This window comes from Panthera leo, chromosome C2, assembly GCF_018350215.1.
Source record: "Panthera leo isolate Ple1 chromosome C2, P.leo_Ple1_pat1.1, whole genome shotgun sequence".
NCBI classification, from domain to species: domain Eukaryota; kingdom Metazoa; phylum Chordata; class Mammalia; order Carnivora; family Felidae; genus Panthera; species Panthera leo.
The window spans coordinates 3,695,396-3,715,393 of NC_056687.1; the positions used below are offsets into that span (position 1 = coordinate 3,695,396).

Here is a 19,998-nt window from a genome sequence, read left to right on the forward strand (position 1 = left end):
ACAATGTGTACCCAATGTATCGTTTTCGAGACCAGATTACGGAAGGAGAGAAAAAGCAAAAAACAAAACAAACGTGGAGGCGTTTTTCAAGAGCAGATTACAGAAGAAGGAGAACAAACATCGAGGCGTGTTCCCGCAACATCTTCTTTCCAAATGAAATAAAATACAAATATTTCCCTCCATCTTTATTTTGAAAGTTCACTGTTAGAGAGTTTTAAGACTAGAATACGGGGTATGGAGATTTTTCTTTCATAAAGGGCCAGATAGTAAATAGTTCAGGTCTTGTGGGGTTTACAGTCTCCATCACAACTCATAAGGTCTTCCACTATAACGTGAAAGCAGTCATAAACGGGGTTGAAATGGGCATGCTGGCTTCTCATAAAGTTTTATTTAAAAAACAGACAATGAGCCCACGGGCCATAGTTTGCCAACTTCTATGACAGTGTATTATTCTTCCTTGATATGTAGTGACCTGTATGGTTCAAATATTTTTAAGTTTTAAGATTGGCCAGATCATGGCTTGTCTCAGCGTGGTGCCGGGTAAAAAAAAAACAAAGTACCCACTCAGATACCACAAGTATCTGACGTCTTCGAGTAATTTAAATCATTTTAAAAAATTTTCTAAACAAATTTATTTATTTATTTTGAGAGAAACAGAGTCAGGGGGAGTCGGGGAGGGGCAGGGAGAGAATCCCAAGCAGGCCCCACACTGCCAGCACAGAGCCTGATGCAGGGCTCAAACCCACAAACTGTGAGATCATGACCTGAGCCAAAACCAAGAGTCAGATGCTTAACTGACTGAGCCACCCAGGAGCCCCTAAATCTTTTTTTTTTTTTTTGATAAGTCTATGTATTTATTTTGAGAGAGAGAGAGGAGGGGAGGGGCAGAGAGAGAGAGAAAATCCCAAGCAGACTCCACGCTGTCTGTGCCGAACCCTAGTCTGGGCTCGAACCCACGAACTGTGAGACCATGACCCGAGCTGAGATCAAGAGTCGGACTGTTAACTGACTGAGCCACCCAAGTGCCCCTTCAAGAAATTTCAATCTTAACAGGAGTCTTTCAAAGAAATTCAAGGAAGAATTTTATCACACAGCACATTGAAAACGGTGCTAAAATTCATGTCTGTCTAATTATATCTCTCAAATATAGGTTATCAAGAATCTCCAATGTCATTCCCTCCCAGACTCTATCAGAATTCCTATCAGCATTGGTTCATTTGCTTATTTCTTCTCCCAGTTTTAGCCACGTTTTTTATTATATGGATGATTTTAGTTTGGGGCTTTAAAGATTCTATTATTTAGCAAGTTTTAAAATATTTTATTTATTTTTGAGAGAGAGAGAGGACAACAGAGGAGAGGCAGAGAGAGGGAGACATAGAATCCGAAGCAGGTTCCAGGCTCTGAGCCGTCAGCACAGAGCCCGACGCGGGGCTTGAACCCACAGACCCCAAGATCAGACACTTAACCAGCTGAGCCCCCCCAGGCGCCCTTTTTCAGCCGATTTATTGACCAGCACAACCAAACTGCCGACGCCTGCATGCTGAGGAGGGGGCTGGAGGATCCCTGCTCTTCTGGATTTGAGGAGACTGGGTCTGTAAATGCTGGAAGTAAAAGTACATTTTCCCCTGATGATAGTGTAAAAATGATATATTATTGGGGTGCCTCGGTGGCTCAGTGAGTTAAGCGTCCCACTCTTGATCTCGGCTCCGGTCATGATCTCACGATTCGTGGGTTCAAGCCCCGCGTCGGGCTCTGTGCTGACAGCGCGGAGCCCGCTTGGGATTCTGTCTCTCTCTCCCTCGCTCACTCTCTCTCTCTCTCAAAATAAATAAGTAAACTTAAAAATGTGAGATTTTGTCTTACTCAGGTTTTAGGGGGCTTGTGACACTTTGAAAAGCATTTAAACTTCTTCATTCCTCCTCTCCTCTTACCTCTCCTTGGGACACCTGCTCACTCTCTGTCTCTCTCTGTCTCAAAAGTAAATAAAACATTTAAAAAAGTTTTTAATGACACACAGGTGCCAAGCAGGTGCCACGCTGAGTGGATCCTGCCAGCTGAGAAGGGGGCACTCACACCCTGCGTTAGAGGTCACCGCAACCTCAGCCAGAAACACGACCTTGAAAAGCCCCGGACAACAGGTTTGCAGGTGGCCGATTCTCTTGGCTTTTGTTACATGCCTAAAAAAACCCAAAACAAATGGTCTGAAATCTCTGTGCCTTCTTCTGCTCAATTTTGCTGTGAACCCAGAATGGTTCTAAAAATAAAAGCCATTTTTAATTTTTTTGGTGTATTCATTTATTTCTGAGACAGAGCACGAGTGGGGGAAGGGCAGAGAGCGAGAGAGACACAGAATCCCAAGCAACTCCAGGCTCCGAGCTGTCAGCACAGAGCCCGAAGCGGGGCTCGAACCCACGCACCGTGAGATCATGACCTGAGCTGAAGTCGGACGCTCAACCGACTGAGCCACCCAGGCACCCCAAAATCCATTTTTTTAAAGCGTATTTTTGCCTTTCTCTTTGAGGGGTATTCTTACTGAGTATAGAATTCTGTCTTTACAAATCTTTCAGTGCTTAAAAATTGTCACTCGGTTCCTTCTGGTTTGCACTGGCCCAGCGAGAAGTCACCTGACTTGTCCTGTATGTGGAGAACTCCAGCAGCCGCAAGGATTATATTAAACACTCATTTTCAACAATCCGAGCTTTGCCTGGATGTGGTTCTCTTCATACTTCTCTTGCTTGGAGTTTGTTGAGCTTCTAAGATACGTGGGTTTAGAGTTTTCAACAGGTGTCCCCCCTAAACTGCTTGCCCATTATTTCTTCAAATACTGTTTCTCTCCTCTCTTGCTGGCACCCCGATTACATGACTGTTAGAACCCTTGAAAATGCCTCTGGGGTCACTGAGGTTCTATTCACTGTTCTCAGCCCCCTTTCTCTCTCCGCAAGAGTCTGAAAAATTTACACTGCGCTGGCTTCAGATAAACTGCCATTTCTTTTCTTTTCTTTTTAAAAATTTTTTTAATGTTTACTTATTTTTGAGAGAGACGGAAAGGCACAGAGTGTGAGTAGGGGACGGGCAGAGAGAGGGAGGGAGACACAGAATCCAACGCAGGCTCCAGGCTCTGAGCTGTCACCACAGAGCCCAACTCAGGGCTCGAACCCACGGACCACGAGATCATCACCCGAGCCGAAGTCGGACGCTCAACCGACTGAGCCCCCCAGGCACCCCTGGGTCTATTTTTATTCCCTGTGTTTTCCAATGACCATGGGTCCTGTTTTCCAGCTCCTTCACATGTCTGGTTTTGTGCTAAACATCGTGGATGTAATGTCACGTGTCTGGGTTTTGCTGTCTCCCTTAGTAAAATTACTTGCTTTTAGGACTTGTTTTAAAGTTCCGCGAGGACGGGCATAGAGCGCCTTTGCTCTAGAACTGGATCAACCCTGCTCTTATGGCATGATGTGGCCTGAATGTTTGTGTCCCCATAAGATTAAGGTCCTAACCCCCGATACGATCGTTGTTTGGAGGTGGGGCCTTTGGGAGGTAATTAGGGCCAGCTGAGGTCATGAGGATGATGTCCTCATGGTCTGACACCAGAGCTCTCTCTCTCTCTCTCTCTCTCAGGCAAGGACACAGCGAGAAGGTGGCATCTGCGGACCAGGAGGAGACCCCTCCCCAGAACCACACCCCCCTCATGCAGGGAGCCTGATCTTGGACATCCAGCCTCCAGAGCTGTGGGAAATAAAGGTCTGCTGTTCAAGGCACCCCGTCTGTGGCGTTTTGACGTGGTCACCCGAGCCGGCTAAGACACGGCAGGGCCTTCTGTGTCCCTGCTGAGTGCCCAACACGACCAATGGGCTTTCTCCCACTGTCAGAGCTCGGATGATTCCCGCCCTGTGGCCACCCCGCTCGCCCTCCTCAGGGCTCGTTCTTTCCCCAGCAGCTGCTCCCACCTGCCCTGTGTCCGCGTGGGCAGCTTGGTTCTTTCAGTAAAACCCCAGGGAGACTCCCCCCCACTCCTATTTCCGGAGCGCCCTCCTCTCTGGGACCCCTCCCCTGAAATCCACTCCCCCCGAGGCTTCTAATTCAGCCTCTGTCCCCGCAGCCCGGCGAGTCTGCCTGCTGCCTATGGTCCAGCCGGCACCTGCAGGCAGAGGACGAGGGTGATGGAGGGACGCCCGCACCGCTTCCTTCCCTCGACCTGCCACTGCTCTGTACATGCTCAGCACCCGTGCCCGCTATTTCCTATGTTTCGAGTTACCTGTGCCGGGAGGGATGGTCTGGGACCAGTTTCTCCGCGAGAGTCGGAGGCAGCGATCCCCATGAGGGACGTCTGTGGAGGTTCCCGTCTGTTGGTACCTGTTTTCTGTGTGAACTGAAAGACGATATCACCGCTGCAGTTTGTGGGACGGAAGTGACGGGGGTGGAGGAGAATAACTTCAAAGGAAAGGGTCCGTACCGGTGAGGGCCGGGATCCGTGCAGATCCCGCACCGACCGTGGCCGCAGTCGGAGGCGGACGTCCGGTGGGTTCAGCGGGTGCAGTGGGCCTGGAGACAGTTCGCGGATGGGCGCACCGCCGGGCACCAGGGCGACAGAGCGGCTGCAGTGGGGACCGTGGGGAGCAGGCTGGGAAGGAGGGGCGGAGGAAGGGCCGGGCACGATGGCTCACAGAGGGAACGAGAGGGACCGAGGGGTCCCTGGGGATTTGGAGAACAGAGAAAACGTTAGAAGCTTAGGACACCTGAACGGAAAGGACATTGACGTGTCTTCTTTCCGAGTGGAGCGTGGATCCCCGGTGCGCTCGTGGGAGACCCGTAGCAGACACGGAGTAGGGAGGGGTGTTCCTAGAGACGAAACCACAAGCGACTATGAGTTTGGATGAGCTGCCCACGGGGACGTGGGACGCGGAAGCCAGCAGGGATGTTGCTAAGTCTTGGCGTGAAAGGAACACAGTGAACTCGGTGCTGAAATCCTGGACAGAAGTGACCGGCTGAAGGTCGGCAGATGACGTAGGGCAGGGGCATCGGAAGTGGTGCAGGTCACAGCCTGCTTCCCCAAGGAGCGTGCTTTTCCCACGCACGTGGAGACATCTGGGCACACGGCCAGCACCCAGCCCCCCCCGGCCCCCACGAGCTCAGGTGACGGGCACGCGGCCCCCAGGACTGTGTGGATGCTGAGTGTGCACATCCTGGGGCCGGACTGGGTGGGGCAGGAGGCCCGGAGCACAGAGGACGCCGGGTTTGGGATTCTGTGCCTCTCTGGGTCCCGGGCGGCTCGACCTGCAACTCGCAGATGGGTGACCCCCTACAGGACCGCAGGCGGGAGTGGGGAGGGGGTCACGACCTCCTCTCTGCCCTCCATCTCCCCTCTTTGTCCCTTGGGGTGTTTCCCCCTCCCTCCCCTCCCCTCTCCCTCCGTCCCAGGCACGGACTCTCTTCCCCGGAGCATTTCACCCCTGCGCGTGGGCAGACTTCTGTCTTGAGGAGACAAAGCGCTCCCATGGAAGAGAAACCGAGGCGTTTCGGGGGTTGCTGAAATGAAGCTGTTATTTTACTCACCAGCCCCGTGTCCGGGGGGAGCGGCCCCTCCCCGGGACGGACACGAGGAGACACAGGAGACAAGGGGCTGGGGCTGGCAGAGGCGTCCCCGCTGCCTTGGAGGTGGGGTCTTCTCCGTGTCTCCTGCTGGCTTGGTCATTTTCCCCAGTAACCTTGGGCCTAATAGTTAAAAAGAAAAAAAAATCCTGTAACCGCCTCCTTTATCAGGAGACATACATGGCTTATCCCTTCCTGGGTGTGATCCCGTGAGCGCCCAGTGCCAGATGTGCACGTGGCCAGTTTTCCACGTCGGCATCCTGGTATGACCTGGCTCCCGGCCCAGGGCAGGGGGAGGCCTGGCCAGTGTGCCCGCAGCCCCTGGCGGAAACCTCGTATTGTCTCTGGAGCAGCGGGTTACCTCAGCCCCTTTTCCTAACAAAGGAGCCACAGGGCTGGTGCCCCAGGGGACACAGGAAGGTTATCTGCACTTGGTGAGCAAACAGAGAGCAGAATATAAAACGGCCCGTGGCAGCGGGCGCTGTGCATTCTGCCCTGGGGCGCAACATGGACATGGGACCTCGAGGCGTCCGGCTCCTGGCGGTTCTCCTGGTCCTGGGGCTGTGGGCCCCGGCAGGGGCCCACAAACCTTGTAAGTGAACGGCTGTAGGTTGTCCTGTGTCTCTCGGTGTCCTTGACCGGGCGACGGAGCACTGGGGCCAGCGAGCCCCGAGAACCTTCTCGCGCACCCCCAAAATGCAACGGAGGTGTGCAGACTGCGTGCTTTCTGCGGTGCCTCCCTTGGCCTCGCTGGGTCTCTGTGCTCTTGGTTGTTGCCCTCAAAGCGCCGGGGTGGGGTGTGATGGGCTCACTTGAGCGCAGAAGTAGCTAAAAAGGCACCCCGAGATTCGTGATGTGGGCTATGCGATTCGTGCACCCTTCCCGCCATCAGGAAGGACACCCTGAGGACGGGGGGCTGTGTGGCACCTCCAGGAAAGCCATCCTTCGCAGACAAGGTCAGGGTGAGCACAGGAGCCGGGGGGCCAGCTACAGAGAAGGGCTGGGAAGGGGCCCCCAGGGTGTCTGGAGCCCACGTTGGTCACCTTTTACTCTGACTTTTCCTAGGTCCTCTGTCGGCCCTGTTTCCAGAAGGTTTCTCCTTTTTTTTTTAAACTAATAAAATAATTTCTGCAGATGCCCTTTCTCAGAAGGGCATCACGTGGTTCAAATACAGGCAGGATGGGACTTTCCTGTTTCCCTGCGCGGCCGCAGGACCCACGTGACAGGCGGGGAGCACGTGTGGTTCAGGCTGACCGAGGCTCTCTCCACAGCCCCCTGCCAGTGCTCACGGATAGCCCCCCACAAGAGGGAGAACTGTGGATTCCCGGGCATCACCAGCGACCAGTGCTTCTCCTCTGGCTGCTGCTTCGACTCCAGCGTCGTGGGGGTCCCCTGGTGTTTCCACCCCCTCCCGAAGCAAGGTAACCCCCAGGGGGAGCTGGCCCTCTTCCGGCGCCCTGACCGGCTTCCCAGTGTGTATGTGTGGACCCCCGCCCGGGCCAGCCAGGAGGGAGGAGAAAGGGGGCCCTGGCCCGCTGTCCACACCCGGAGCCCCCAGGGTCAGCCACTTGCCCTTCTGCAGACTTTTGTGAGAACCCGTCAGTTTTACTGTATTAGAAGGAAAAACAGCTCTCAGGGCCCTCCTAGCTGTGCAAGTACGACTTCGGAAGGAGCTTCTAAGGGCAATGAAGGCATTTCTTAGGACGGTATCCACATGACCGCTCATAGACCTTAAATGGTAAGAGGCTCAGTTAAAACTGCCAGGATTTTCCTTTGAGAAGGAGTCTGACGTCAGTGCACATCAGCAAGATACCAGGTCTTTCGTTCCAAGGCGTGCACAAGAGAAAGTCGCGTGTGCATAGCACTCCGTGTGGGTGGAACTCGTGCCCGCGGCCGCCCGTCCACACCGCCAGCAGCTGTGGGTGACGGGCTCCCTGGGCGTTGAAGGGGACAAGACAGACGGGTGGTTGTTCGCCGGGGCCCTCCCGCTGGCGGAGGCGGGGCTGGCTTTCAGCACCTCGGCCAGATGCTCCACATGCTCAAGTTCATGGTACGGTGGGTCGGCCCGTCTTACAGATGGGAATATCGGGTCCAGAGAGGCGAAATGGTTAACCCCGGGCCCCAGAACTTCTGACGTGCGGCCTCTGCGCGGATCGAAGGCGGCCGGCCTGGGGGTGGTAGTCCGGCGGCCCCCGCGCACGCCGAGGCTGAGGTCCAGCGCATCCCCCGGGGAGGACGGGAAGAGAAGTTGCCGTTAGCTAGCTGCCCTAACCGGGTCTCCGTGTCGCTCCTTTCCCGGTTCCGGGGGCCGCGTGACCAGCGTCGGAGGAGTGCGTCATGGAAGTCTCGGCCCGTAGGAACTGCGGGTACCCGGGCATCAGCCCCAAGGAGTGCGCCTCCCGCAAGTGCTGCTTTTCCGACAACATCTTCGAAGTGCCCTGGTGCTTCTTCCCGATGCCCGTGGACGGTAATGTCCGTGCAGGTCGGGGCGGGAGCCGGGGCCGTGGCGGGGGGCTGCCGGGCCCCGAGCCGACTCTGCCCCCGCCCCCCCCCCCGCCATCGACACCAGGCCCCTGGGCCCCGTGGGGGCCAGGTCAGCACGAAACGGCTCTGAGGGCGAGTCCGGAATGCTGTCCACGCTGACGGCCGCTTTTCCAGAAGCCGAAAGCCCCCAGGCTCCCACTGTGGCTCGTGTGACGGCCGCAGGGAGCAGGTCACTTCAGTCACGCCCCCGGGTCCCGGTGCGGCTGGTGGCACCGCCCACCTCACTGTCCTCAGGCCACCGGTTTGCGGTGCTACTTACTAAGGGTGGTGTGCGGTGCTGGGGGCCGCGTGGGGGGACGTGGGCCTCCCCCAACCCCCGGGGCCTTACTGCTCCCTTCACCTGGGGGCCGCAGGGACACGTTCTGCCCACGGCTGCCTGCCCAGCACCACCCCAGGAGGGTCTGGCTGCCCCCTCCCCATTAGCTGCAGCGTGTCTCCTGACACTGCGTTTGGCCACACCAAGGAAAGCTCAGACACTTTCCCAAAATGGGCACCGTGGCCTTGACCGTGCTGGATGGTCTTTCCCCGTTTTAGAACCTCAGGGTCCTCTGGAGAGTGCAGCCTTCTCTCAGACTCGTCCGAGCGATGCCTTCGCTAAGGGTCGTTCTGGACAACTGCCATTCCTGGGGTGGGGGTGGGGGGGAGAATGGACCCCCCCCAGAAGTGTCCCCCTTCACCCCCCAGAACGGGGGTCCTTCAGCAGGAAGTCCATTGACAGGAGCCCCCGGGCTCCCCCGGCCCCCCTAACGCTGCCCATTTCAAACCTCTGCCATTTCCAATTTCCAGACTGTCATTATTAAGAGGAGTCCCTTCCGAGGACCCAGCAGCTCCCTGGATGTCTGGAAATGAGGAATACTCACCACCACATCTCAGGTTTCCTGACTTCCTGGCTTTCCTGAATCGGCCTTCTGTCCTTTCCACTGGTTCCACATACAACTCCTTCAAATAAAGAAAATCCTTAAAATCTGCTAAATTTCCTCTTGGCTTCATTGAGGCAAAAGCGGAGAGAGGGGGAGAGGGAGTGTGTGTGTGTGCAGGTGAGAGGGTGCACGGCTCTGATTCTCTCATTTGCTGCTGGAACACGGGTCCACCCGGCACACGCAGGCTGCGCCAGCCGCAATCAAGGATTGTGTGCATGGGAATTTCAGAAACCACAACCACTCCTGTTCCCGATCGCTTGTATAAAAACTCAAGTGCCTTTAGCCCTGAAAACCTCTTGGGGGGGGAGCGCCTCGGTGGCTCAGTCGGTTAAGCCAACTGAAACTTTGGCTCAGGTCACGATCTCGCAATTCGTGGGTTTGAGCCCCGCGTCGGGCTCCGTGCTGACAGCTCAGAGCCTGGAGCCTGCTTCGGATTCTGTGTCTCCCTCAGCCCCCTGCCCCGTCTCAAAAATAAGTAAATATTTTTTAAAAACTTAAAGTTTAAAAAATAAATAAATAAAATTTAAAAAAAGTCTTGGAGTAACACATAATTTCCGATCATAGTTACAAAATTGCTTCGCTTGTATCAAACGCGTCCCGGACCGTGGCTTCTGCACGGAGGGTGGGAGCCACCTGTTCTTCCCGCGTGTGGGGCGGGGTGGGCCGGCTCAGCGCCACCCCCCCCCCACCCAGCGACACTTTCCCAAAATGGGCTTCCATGTTTCCTGGCCTCCCCCTCTAAGTGCCGAGGTCTGAAGCCATCTGGAGAGGAGGCTGACAGCCTCCATCGTATCAAGCCAGCCCGGAGGAAGGTTTGGGCGCAAAACCTCGTTCTACGGGTCTCCACGAAAGGGTCCCGGCATTCTTCAGTCGGGCGGGAGTGCGGGCGATGACACAGGCCAGTCTTCCTGTGGCCTCTCCCTCCTCCCCGATGCCGCCTCCAGCTTGAGCCCACCGCCTTAGCCAGGGTGTCACCCACGGGCCCGCCTGCCACCGTGGAAATCCAAGGCCTCTCCTTCCAGGGCTGGGGGTTGCCCAGGGTGCCCACTCTGCATTCAAAGGTGGGAATGCTCAGAAACGCCTCTTCAAGGAAGGACCTCGGCCCACATCACCTCTCGGGACGCCTATTTTGAGTCAAGCCGAGTCAGCGTCATATCTTGGTCTGGCTTACAACACGCCCGTGAGCTCAAGGAGACAAGGGCTCCCGTGGGACCGGGGTCTCTGACACAGGACAGATGGGCTGCGGAGACGGACCCTGGCGCCTGTGACGTCACTCACCACAGAGCACCGTGTCCCTCACCGTGTACTTCACGCCGGAGGCACAGCCGCGTCAGGCCCCGACCTTTGGAAAGGGTCTTGGCCCTGGACTGGAACCGAGAGTTTGGGGTTCTGCTCCCGGAACTGGCACAGGGCCGCCTTGCCTGCAGGGCTCGGGAAGCTCCAGATCTCATGCCCTCCGTGGGCCTTTCCTGGCCCGCCGCTCCTGTCCTCGGGCCCTCTGCACCCATCGGCGGGCGCGGGAACGTGGCATCCTTCTCGGAGCTTTCTCGTGCCCCCCACCCCCCAGCCTCGCTTCCTCCCGGAGGGTCTCCTGGTGCAGCTCGCCTTACCTGGAAGAGCGGAGCCTACACCGCCCGTCTGATGACCAAGGGTGGATTCTTGAACAGCGGCCATGGCCTTCGCCCTGGGCTCAGGGGCTTGGCCGACTTACCCCGTGTCAGATACCCTGCATCCTGCTCCACCCCTGCAGATTGCAGGCCACGGCGGGGCACCCCACCGTGGTGGCTGGGGCCGTGCTCCCTCCTCCCCCTCCAGATGGGCCGCCGGAGGGTCCTCGTTGTCCCAGGAGCAACAGCTGGTGACATTCAAACCCACCCCATGAGAAAAACCAACCTTCCTTTCTCCTCCTCCGATGAGGTCGTTCCTTCACCCCTTTGCCGTGTCTGCTTCTCTTTCCCTCCTTCCGCCTCCCTCCCGTGGGACCCTGCTGGCCGGGCAGGGGTGCAGAGGGTCCAGCGGTTGCCCCCAGAGCCCGAGCAGAGGAAGGGGAAGGCCATCTCCGGCCCTCGATCCCACCGTCCTGGTCTCTGGCTTCTCAGTGTCCTGCAGGCTTCTTCCTGGCTGGTTCAGGTAACAGGTGCCGTGACAGGTGCTCACAGAAGAGGGGACCGGCCAGCCTTTTGGCGGCGGGAACAGCAGGACGAGCCACAGGGCACAAGTGGGTTGATATCCCATGTGTGTGACCTTGGGGGGGGTTCTCTTATCTCTCAAGATCTTCCGCTTTTCTGTTTGTAAAACATAGGTAGGAGTTAGATTCCTAGCCGTGTTGTGGTGGGAATTAAAACCGATCTTTGTGAACTGCCTGGTGCCGGGTACGCTGTGGGCTCTTTCGGGAGAGTCTGGGCAGAGGTGACCGTCTGCTCTCATCCTGACACCAAGTGGGGTCATGTAGGAAAGCCCGTCCCCACGCACAGCAGCATGGCTGTGTCCAGAATGTGGAGGGAGCCTGACGAATACGTATCTACTCCTCGTATTCACGACACGGTCACCATGTCCCGAATATATATGTGCGGCCGATTCTCTGTTCAAGGTTCCCGAGGGCCTCCTAACCAATTTCATCAATGACCAATGTGACGGTGCTTGATGTGTGTGTCTGCTTAAAGACAATTTATTTCAAATGTATTATTGACTCATTAGCATTGAACCCACAGCCAACAGCACTATAACTCATGCCCGGACGTACCTCACATGCACACCTGCTTTCTCTGCACGGCACGACACGACCTTCTCGCCCACAGGTCGCACTTCCCCACTGTGCACGGGAACCATTTAAACAGCGAAATCAACGAAAAGCACAAAGATGCGAAAAATGCAGTACTAAATCGGCCATGAAAGGTCTCCTGTCTACAGTCTGAGAGCTGTAACGAGAAGGCACAGTGTCACCTTGCCGGACCTCGGCTGGCAGTGTTCGTGTCACAAATAAACATTAGCCAGCAGGTGAATTTGCACATAGGGGATCTGAATTATGAGGATCGGTTATATATTCATCATAGGTATTGCATGCTCAATACGCGGATGTTGGAGGTGTGGCTTATACACACAAATACCCCTTGCTGTTGCCTTGGGGTCCAGGGGCCCCGGGCCCCCCCCCCGCCCCTTTTGCTTAAAGAAAGAGAAAGAAAGACCACAGCACAATCTGAGCCTCCGTGGGGAGCCCTGGAATCGGGCTGTGGCAGTGAGAGCATAGGTATCAGATCTCCAAAATACATATGCTGCACTTATGTTCTATATGATTTCTGCTTCAAGCTCAGTTCGCAGCTGTGTGACCTTGAGCAAGTTACGTAGATGTTCTGTGCCTAATTTTACCCGTGTGCAAAGTGGGGGTATTGACAGCATCTTTTCTAAATTTTATTTGAAGGAGAGAGAGAGAATATCGTAAGCAGACTCCAAGCCCAGCCCAGAGTCCCATGTGGGGCTCACCCTGGGATCATGACCTGGGCTGAAATCTCAATGGACTGAGCCCCCCAGGTGTCCCCAATAGCATCTTGTCGTGAGGAGTCAATGAGCCAATTCGTGCAACATGCCAACCACAGTGTCAGGCACATAGGAAGGGCTCAGTGAGAACGTAATGCCAGTTACAGTCATTGTTGAAGCCACAGCCCAGCAGTCCAGGCCCCACCAGGAGACAAATGTGTCCCCACTGCCTCAGGACACAGCTCTCAGACCCTCCACGATCCTGCCTGCTGATGCAAGAGGCCAGTCCCTCCAAGTCCCCTCCCCAGGGCTTCTCCTGTGGCCCTGGCTGTGCTGTGGTCCTGGGGGGCAGTGGTCCCTGTCCCAGGCACTGGCCAGAGGTGTTCCGGTGAAGAGGAGTTTTTCAGTCCCATCACCAGCTTCTCACAGCCTCTGTCCCCTGCCCAAGGCTTGTCTGCCTCTAAGTGAACATCTGTGGGAGGTTTCCAGGACATTCCTGGGAGTTTGCTGCCTTTCCCCACGGCCCAGATGGGTTGGGAACAGAGGGGTAGCCTCTGTCCACAGCACCCGGAAGAGTCTGACCCCTGCTCCAGCCCAGCCGGGCTCCCCTGGCAGCTCAGACAGGGACGTGCTGATACCATGGCTGGATGACCAGGTTTCTACAAGGTCCCACGGCTGGCCGACTCCATGATTCCCTGTAGCCCAAAGAGAGCACAGAACTTCATAGGTGCTCAACCTTCGTCTGGAACAGGCAGAAACGTGGCTTGGGGGAAAGAAGGACCGTTCTGTTCTGTTTGTCCTACTTGGGACACAGGGCTAGTGACTAGAAGGACCTTCCGGCCAAGGACGCTCATGCAGCTCCCACGCCAGTCCTCTGGTGCCCTCTGCTGACCACCCTGGGAGCGGACGTCCCCAGCATTCACCCGTCGGGCACCTGTGGGTTTCCCCAGGCAGTTGCCAAGATTTGGTGTCTGACCACACAGCCTCCCAATGTCAAGAGAGCGATCTCAGTAACAAGTGTAAGTTGCTGAACTCATAACGTAAGTCAGATTGGACCAGATTTAGTGATGTGGCCTCACAAAGCCGAGATTCTGTGTCCGACGATGCAGCTGGAGGGGGCGGTGGGGGGTTAGAAAAGGCTCTCTTGTGGCTGGAAGACAGTCATGTGTCTGCACATGGGAGGGGAAGGAAAGGGAGGTGGGAGGGGAGAGAGGAGGGTGGGAGAGAGAAGGGCAGGGAGAGGGAAGGAAAGGGAGAGGGGAGGCAGGGGGAGAGGGACAGAGGGGAAGGGAAAGAGGGAAGGGGAGGACCGAGATCCAGTCTCTCTGACCCTAATCCTACCAGATCAGGGTCCTACCCTTATGGCTTCATTTAGGCTGAATTACATCTGTCAAGGCCCCCGTGTCCAAATACCATCAACCTGAGGGGCAGGGCTTCGACATATGGGTTTGGGGGCACCACTCAGTCATAGCATCAGCCCTCAGCTCACTGACTTGACACGAGTGATGCTGATAATTGTAACGGTTGTACCTTAAAAGTTTGTTCTTTTTTTCAAATCAGCTCTATTGAGGTATAATTCAATACAATAAAACGTGCCTAATTTAAGTGACTTGATTCGGTGAGTTTTGAAAAACGTACGCGGTCACGGGAACACTACCGCACGAAGGTGCCGAATTCCCTCCGCCCTTTGGCGGTCGGTCCCCGTCTCCCACCTCCAGCGCCGAGAGACCGACCGTCCACGTTCTTTCGGGACAGTCTTGACTCCTGTGGATTTTCACGAGTTGACTGAAGAGTGTGTGCTCCTGGGCCTGTCTCCTTTCACCCGGCACCGTGCTCTCGAGACGTATCCCGGTCGCTGCGGGTAAAGGGACTCCTTTCCATCGTCCCCCCACCGCGGGGACACCGCACGCTGCGAACGGCTTGCCAGCTGCTGGACAAGTGGGCGGTTCCTGGTTCTTTACTGCGAACCAAGTGCTATGGATGGTCTTCAGTGGGCTTTGGGAAGACACCTCTACTCATGGCAACTATCTGGTGGTCAGATTGCCGCGTAGTGTTCTGCTCAGCTTCCTAAGAATGTAACAGACTGTTCTCTGGGGTCATCGGCCGGCTTTGCCTTCCCGGGAACAACGTATGAGGACCCCAGGTGTCCTCCTGTCCTCGCCAGCACCTGCCGTCATGTGTTAATCGTAGCCAGGCTGGTGGATGGGATACAGTATTTTATTTTCATTTCTGTCTCCCTGGCAGCCGGTGATACGGAACATCCATTCGTTGGCCCATCTGTGTGTTACATCCTGTCCTCCGCGAACGCGTCTGCTCAAACCTTTACGCCATTTTACTCAGGGGGCTTTGTGGTCTTTATACCGAGTAGGAGCGCTCTTCACCTGTTCTGCAAGCGAGTTCTTCACCGGGTGTGTGTTGTGCAAACGCTCTCCCCCAGTCCGCCAGGTACCTTTCCGTTTCCTTAACAGGACCTTTCAAGGAGCAAATGGTTTTCATTTTTCTGAAGTCCCGCCTTCTTTATGACTCACACTTGATGGGTCCCCGCTCAAACAAAATCTGTCTGATTCAAGGCCACAAGGACTTGCTGGTGTATATTCTTCTAGAAGTTTCATAGCTTTTGCATTTTGGGTCTAGGACACTGTTCAAGTTAACTTTTCAGTAGGAATGTGGCTCCGATTTCGGCTCAGGTCATGATCTCACGGTTTGTGGGATCGAACCCCGCATTGGGCTCTCTTAACTTGACTGAGCCACCCAGGCGCCCCTACGCTGTTGTGTTTTTCAAATGAAACACGTATCTGAAATAAGAGATTTTTATATCAATTTACTTTATCCTACGCCATACAAACTTATTGGCGATTATTTTTTATAATTCCATCAGAAAGGGTTTGGGGCTTTTTTTTCCCCATGTAAAGTGTTCACAGACAGAAGGGTTGGGAAGGGTTGCTCAGTCTGCTTCTACGCTCCTTCCACTCTCGACCCCCATCACTCTCGACCTCTCACCCCCATGCGTTACTCATTGACTCTAGAATCTGAACTTCTGTGCTTTGTGGCGACACTGTTCTGCAAAATGCACCTCGGCACACTGGGCGTATCGAACTAGGATCCAAATGATCCTCGTCGTGGCAAATAAACCACGCAGGGCTCCCGTGGGCCCGCTCTCAGTTTGTTTCACCAGGTCTGCAAGAGCCTGATGATAAGAAAGTGCTCAGCCTCTGCGGATGGTTTTCCATTCGTATCCGAAGCCACTGGGCGCGTGCTGCCTAGCTCACCTCTGGCCTCAGGGCGCAGCTCTGTGGTACAAGGTTCCCCCCCAAGCGCGTCCGGGTGATGCTCATTTCCCCATCCTCCGTCCACAGACCCCGTAGAGCAGGGGGGAGCTGAGCAGCCAGCGGCTGCCAGCTAAGCGGGGGCAGCTCAAGACAAGAGCGGGAAGGTCGGCTGAGGCCAGGCGTCTGCTCCTGGACTGTCCCCAGCTGCTCCGGGCATAAAACTCAGGGGCTTGGTTAGCGAGTTAGACCAAGTCCCGTGGAACTGAGTCACGAGGGACCAAGAATGCTTATCGTCTGCACCCCCCCGATCATCACAGTCGTGGTAAAGCAGTCACCGTGCGGGTCTCTGTCGTGCCGGCGACGACCCCGGGCGCTGGCAGGTGGATGGTGCTTCGCCCACTAGGTTGTGCCGAGCGTGGCTCCTTGAGTCACTCCACCTGGGAAGGGAGGCATCACGGTTATCCATCAGGAAACCGCGGCTCGGGTGTCCAGGGACACCCACGAAAGCTTGAATCCTAGTCTCTGTCTCCAGACCCACCAGGGTCATCCTCTCTCAACCTTCCTACCCCACCGCAAAGATCACGGTGAAGAACCCGGCCCGTGACCACTGTGCTCGGCTCTTGCCAAAAGGAGGCCAAGTACCGGAGATCCTTCTGCCCCCCCCGGGGCTGCCCAGGGTCCCTCCCCCCACGTTTGTTCCCAGTCTCCGGATGTCTCACCCTGCCCTGGTGCCCTGGAGAGAGGCGCCTTCCCGTTTCAGGCGACACTGACTGACTCACATCCCGCCTGCCTGGTGGAAGTCAGTGCAGGGTCTCCTGTTCCTTTACTACCGCCTCTGTTGGAAAGAGCAACGTGCTAATGTTCATAGCCAACACCCACGCGTCTTTCCTCCCACGGCGGGCATGGGTGTTGGTGAAATTATTTTTGCAATTAACACATTCACCGACTCGGTGTCCCGAGCCACTAGAGGGCGGTAGCTGCAGCCGCAAGAACGCGGCATGGATCCCACAATGTGGCCTTTGACTTTGAGTTTCTGACGCCCCCTCCAGACCGTAGTCTTCTTATCAGGGGTGATCACATCTTCTTCCTTTATAGGCTCCCACAGCACCTGGGCTGAAGGCTGTGCACACAAAGGATGTTTGGTAAATATTGACTGATTGTTCTTTGTCCAATAACTTACCCACCTGTAGGAGTTCAACAAACACACACGCTTTGGTAAAACCCCTCAAGACGTTCAAACACAACATCTCGGAGAGTGCTCTGTATGAATAATCTGCTAATGAACCGTGCTATTTAGCTTTTTGCCTTTTGAGGCACCAGTCTTGAGAGCAGGTGGGCACCTTCATGACTAAGAACCACAGGGACGCATGGGCTGTTGAGGCCACCTGTTTCCTATGGATGTTGCCCTTCTTTGTGATGTGACACACTTTGCTTTCAATTCCCTGGTGGATTAAATGCTTCACGGGGTGAATGCGTGACGGCAGGGAAAAAGCACTCCTCAAAGCATTGATGGTGAGTACAAGAAGGGTGTACGTGAGAGACGTTCGCTCCAACAATGTCCATGTGGCACCTTTGACGCAAACCAGCCGGAGTCCCTGTGAGCAGCAGCCCCGGAGAGGTGACTGGCTGTGGGGAGTTTCTCCTCCATGCAGAGGACTCCCCCTCCCCTGCACGGACACGTTCAAGGAAGCAAGTGGAGACTCTGGTCCAGGCCATCTTGTACATTCTCTTTGTAGTTTTGATGGTCCAATATGTGGGTTTTTTTTTTTTTTTTTTTTTGCTTTTGGCAAACAATGCATGTCTTTTTTATTTTTTATTTAAAAAAAGTTTTTTTAATGTTTTATTTATTTTTTAAGACAGAGACAGACAGAACATGAACGGGGATGGGGCAGAGAGAGAGGGAGACACAGAATCCGAAGCGGGCTCCAGGCTCCGAGCCATCAGCACAGAGCCCGATGCGGGGCTCGAACTCACTGACCGTGAGATCGTGACCTGAGCCGAAGTAGGACGCTCCACCAACTGAGCCCCCCAGGCTCCCTGAACACAATGCATTGCTTAAGGATGGCGTCTGCTTTCCATTTCTTTTGAAGTCCTTAAGAACTATTGCAGCTGGACTAAACATTGTCTGAGGTGTGGTTGGAAAGAACCAGGCATGGCATAGGGTTGTGTTTTATGAGATGTAAGATGCTTTCAATTCTATTGTTCTTACTGTGTCTTTTAGTGAAACATCTAATAGGCCATTTAGCCTCGTCTGGTGGATTAGTGCTCATTTCCAGAAAGTCAGAATCATCATCTCTAGCTTATTCTCTGACGGACTTCGAGGGGGAAGGACGAGATGAGGTACAGCAGGGGGACAAACCGATAGCACGTTCGATCCAGGGGTTAATAGTGCGAACCCTGATCACTTACTTGGCACTTGCCGCTGGGACGCCGAGCCACACACATACAGCCTCCTCGTCCCCACCCAGGACACAGCCAGGCCTCCGTATTTGGCAGATTTGTCAAGCCTACTGATATAGAGGGAAAGCTGAGGTTGCCTCGCGGAGGCCCAAAGACCTGGGACTCAAAATCGGAAAACTTGAAATGACTGGAGGCTTTGTTTCCTATTAAGATGGAATTCTGGAAGAGGTTCCAGAGTGGTCCCCTCCCTCATCCCTGACCAGATGAACCTCTCTGATATTGACCCGGCATCCCGGATGGAACATTACAGCTGCTTCTCCAAACCGGGACCCCAGTGTTCTGATCCCCAGCCTCGGAGCCGGCTTGTCCCAGGCTTGGCCACACTCAGCACATTCCCTCCTTCCTTCCCAAACCACCTTGTGTTGTCTGGATTTTCTAAATAAACATTTTCAGCAGCCAGGAGGGGAGTTGAGATGGCGGAGTAGTAGGGGAACCCAGGGCTCGTCTCATCCCTTGAACGCAGCTACATTAACATCAAATCCTTTTGAACACCTAGGAAATCGATCTGAAGATTAAGAGAACAGTCTGTCCACCCAGAGGGAGAGGACACGGCAGGTACGTGGTGTGGAGACGTGAATTAGGGGAGAGGAAAGCCGAGGTGGCGTGTAACGGGGGGAGCCCTTTTCTCGGAGAGAGGAGAGAGAGAAAAAGAGAGAGAAGCGCCCTGGGTTCGCTCCAGAAACACACTCCCCAAAACCATTAACTGGGGAATTGAGGGGAACGATTGCAAGTGTTTACGTGCAGCAGAGCTCAAGTTCTGAGGTTTTAAAAGTCTGAGCCATTGGACAGAGTCAAGCCAGGCCCGTGGCCGCGCTCCTGGGGAGGAGAACAGAGGCCCGGGAGTGGGCGGCAGACAGGGGGGTGTGAGGATCCCCCAGGTCCCTCTGGGAGAGAATGTTCCCCTTCCCTGAGTTCCCTGGCAAGAGGGCAGATAGAGTGGTCGCAGCTTGTCACCGTGCCTCACCATAAACTCCAGGCACCTGTGCAGCCGTGCGACTCCTTTTCTGGGACGGAACAGTGCCGGGCACAGTGCTGCGAGGCCGCGAGGCTCTCCTCTGGAGGAGGCGAGTGGGTCTCCAGCTTGTCAGGCCCTTTAAGATTTGGGGTTTTGAATTCCAGCCGCACCAGAGAGAAAGCACAAGAGAGCTGTGGTGCTGGCGGGTTGACGGCAGACAGGTTGAGGGCAGGGATCCGACGGAAGCCGGGGACACAGGAGGGGAGACTGCTTGTCTGTGAGGGCTACCTGAACCGCGGCGGGTGCCTGGTCCCCTCTCTGGGAATGAGAGAGCAGGGTGTCACCGTTCCCCTCCCCCCTCCCCCACCGGCATGGTCAGACTTCAGCGAGCAGCACGGCTTCCCCAGTGGAGGGGGGAGCTGCTTACACCAAACCCTATCCCCCTGCTCCGTGCAGGTGCATTTTTACTACGACAGGTCTGACTGTGCCCCAGCACGGTGGGATTATCTCCCAGAGGACCAGCACAGGCCCCCTGCATGCATCAAGTCTACCGATCATAATTTCTTCTTTTTTTTAAGGTTATTTATTTATTTTGAGAGAGAGAGAGAGAGCATGTGCAGGAGGGGCAGAGAGAGAGAGAGAGAGAGAGACAATCCCAAGCAGACTTCATACCGTCAGCCAGTGGAGCCCAATGCAGGGCTCAAACTCACAAACCCATGAAATCATGAGATCAAGAGTCAGATGCATAACCAGCTGAGCCACGCAGGCACCCCAAGTCTACTGACCA

The 19,998-nt window shown here is 55.2% G+C and overlaps 1 protein-coding gene across 1 annotated transcript; it reads left to right on the forward strand.

Moving 5' to 3' along the window:
* Positions 1–6,065: 6,065 nt before the first annotated feature.
* On the forward strand, positions 6,066–9,101 carry TFF2 (trefoil factor 2). Its single transcript, XM_042955983.1, has 4 exons — positions 6,066–6,181; positions 6,861–7,010; positions 7,910–8,056; positions 8,920–9,101. The coding sequence occupies exons 1-4, from the start codon at positions 6,097–6,099 to the stop codon at positions 8,931–8,933; spliced, it is 396 nt and encodes a 131-aa protein (XP_042811917.1). The 5' UTR covers positions 6,066–6,096; the 3' UTR covers positions 8,934–9,101.
* Positions 9,102–19,998: the final 10,897 nt, after the last annotated feature.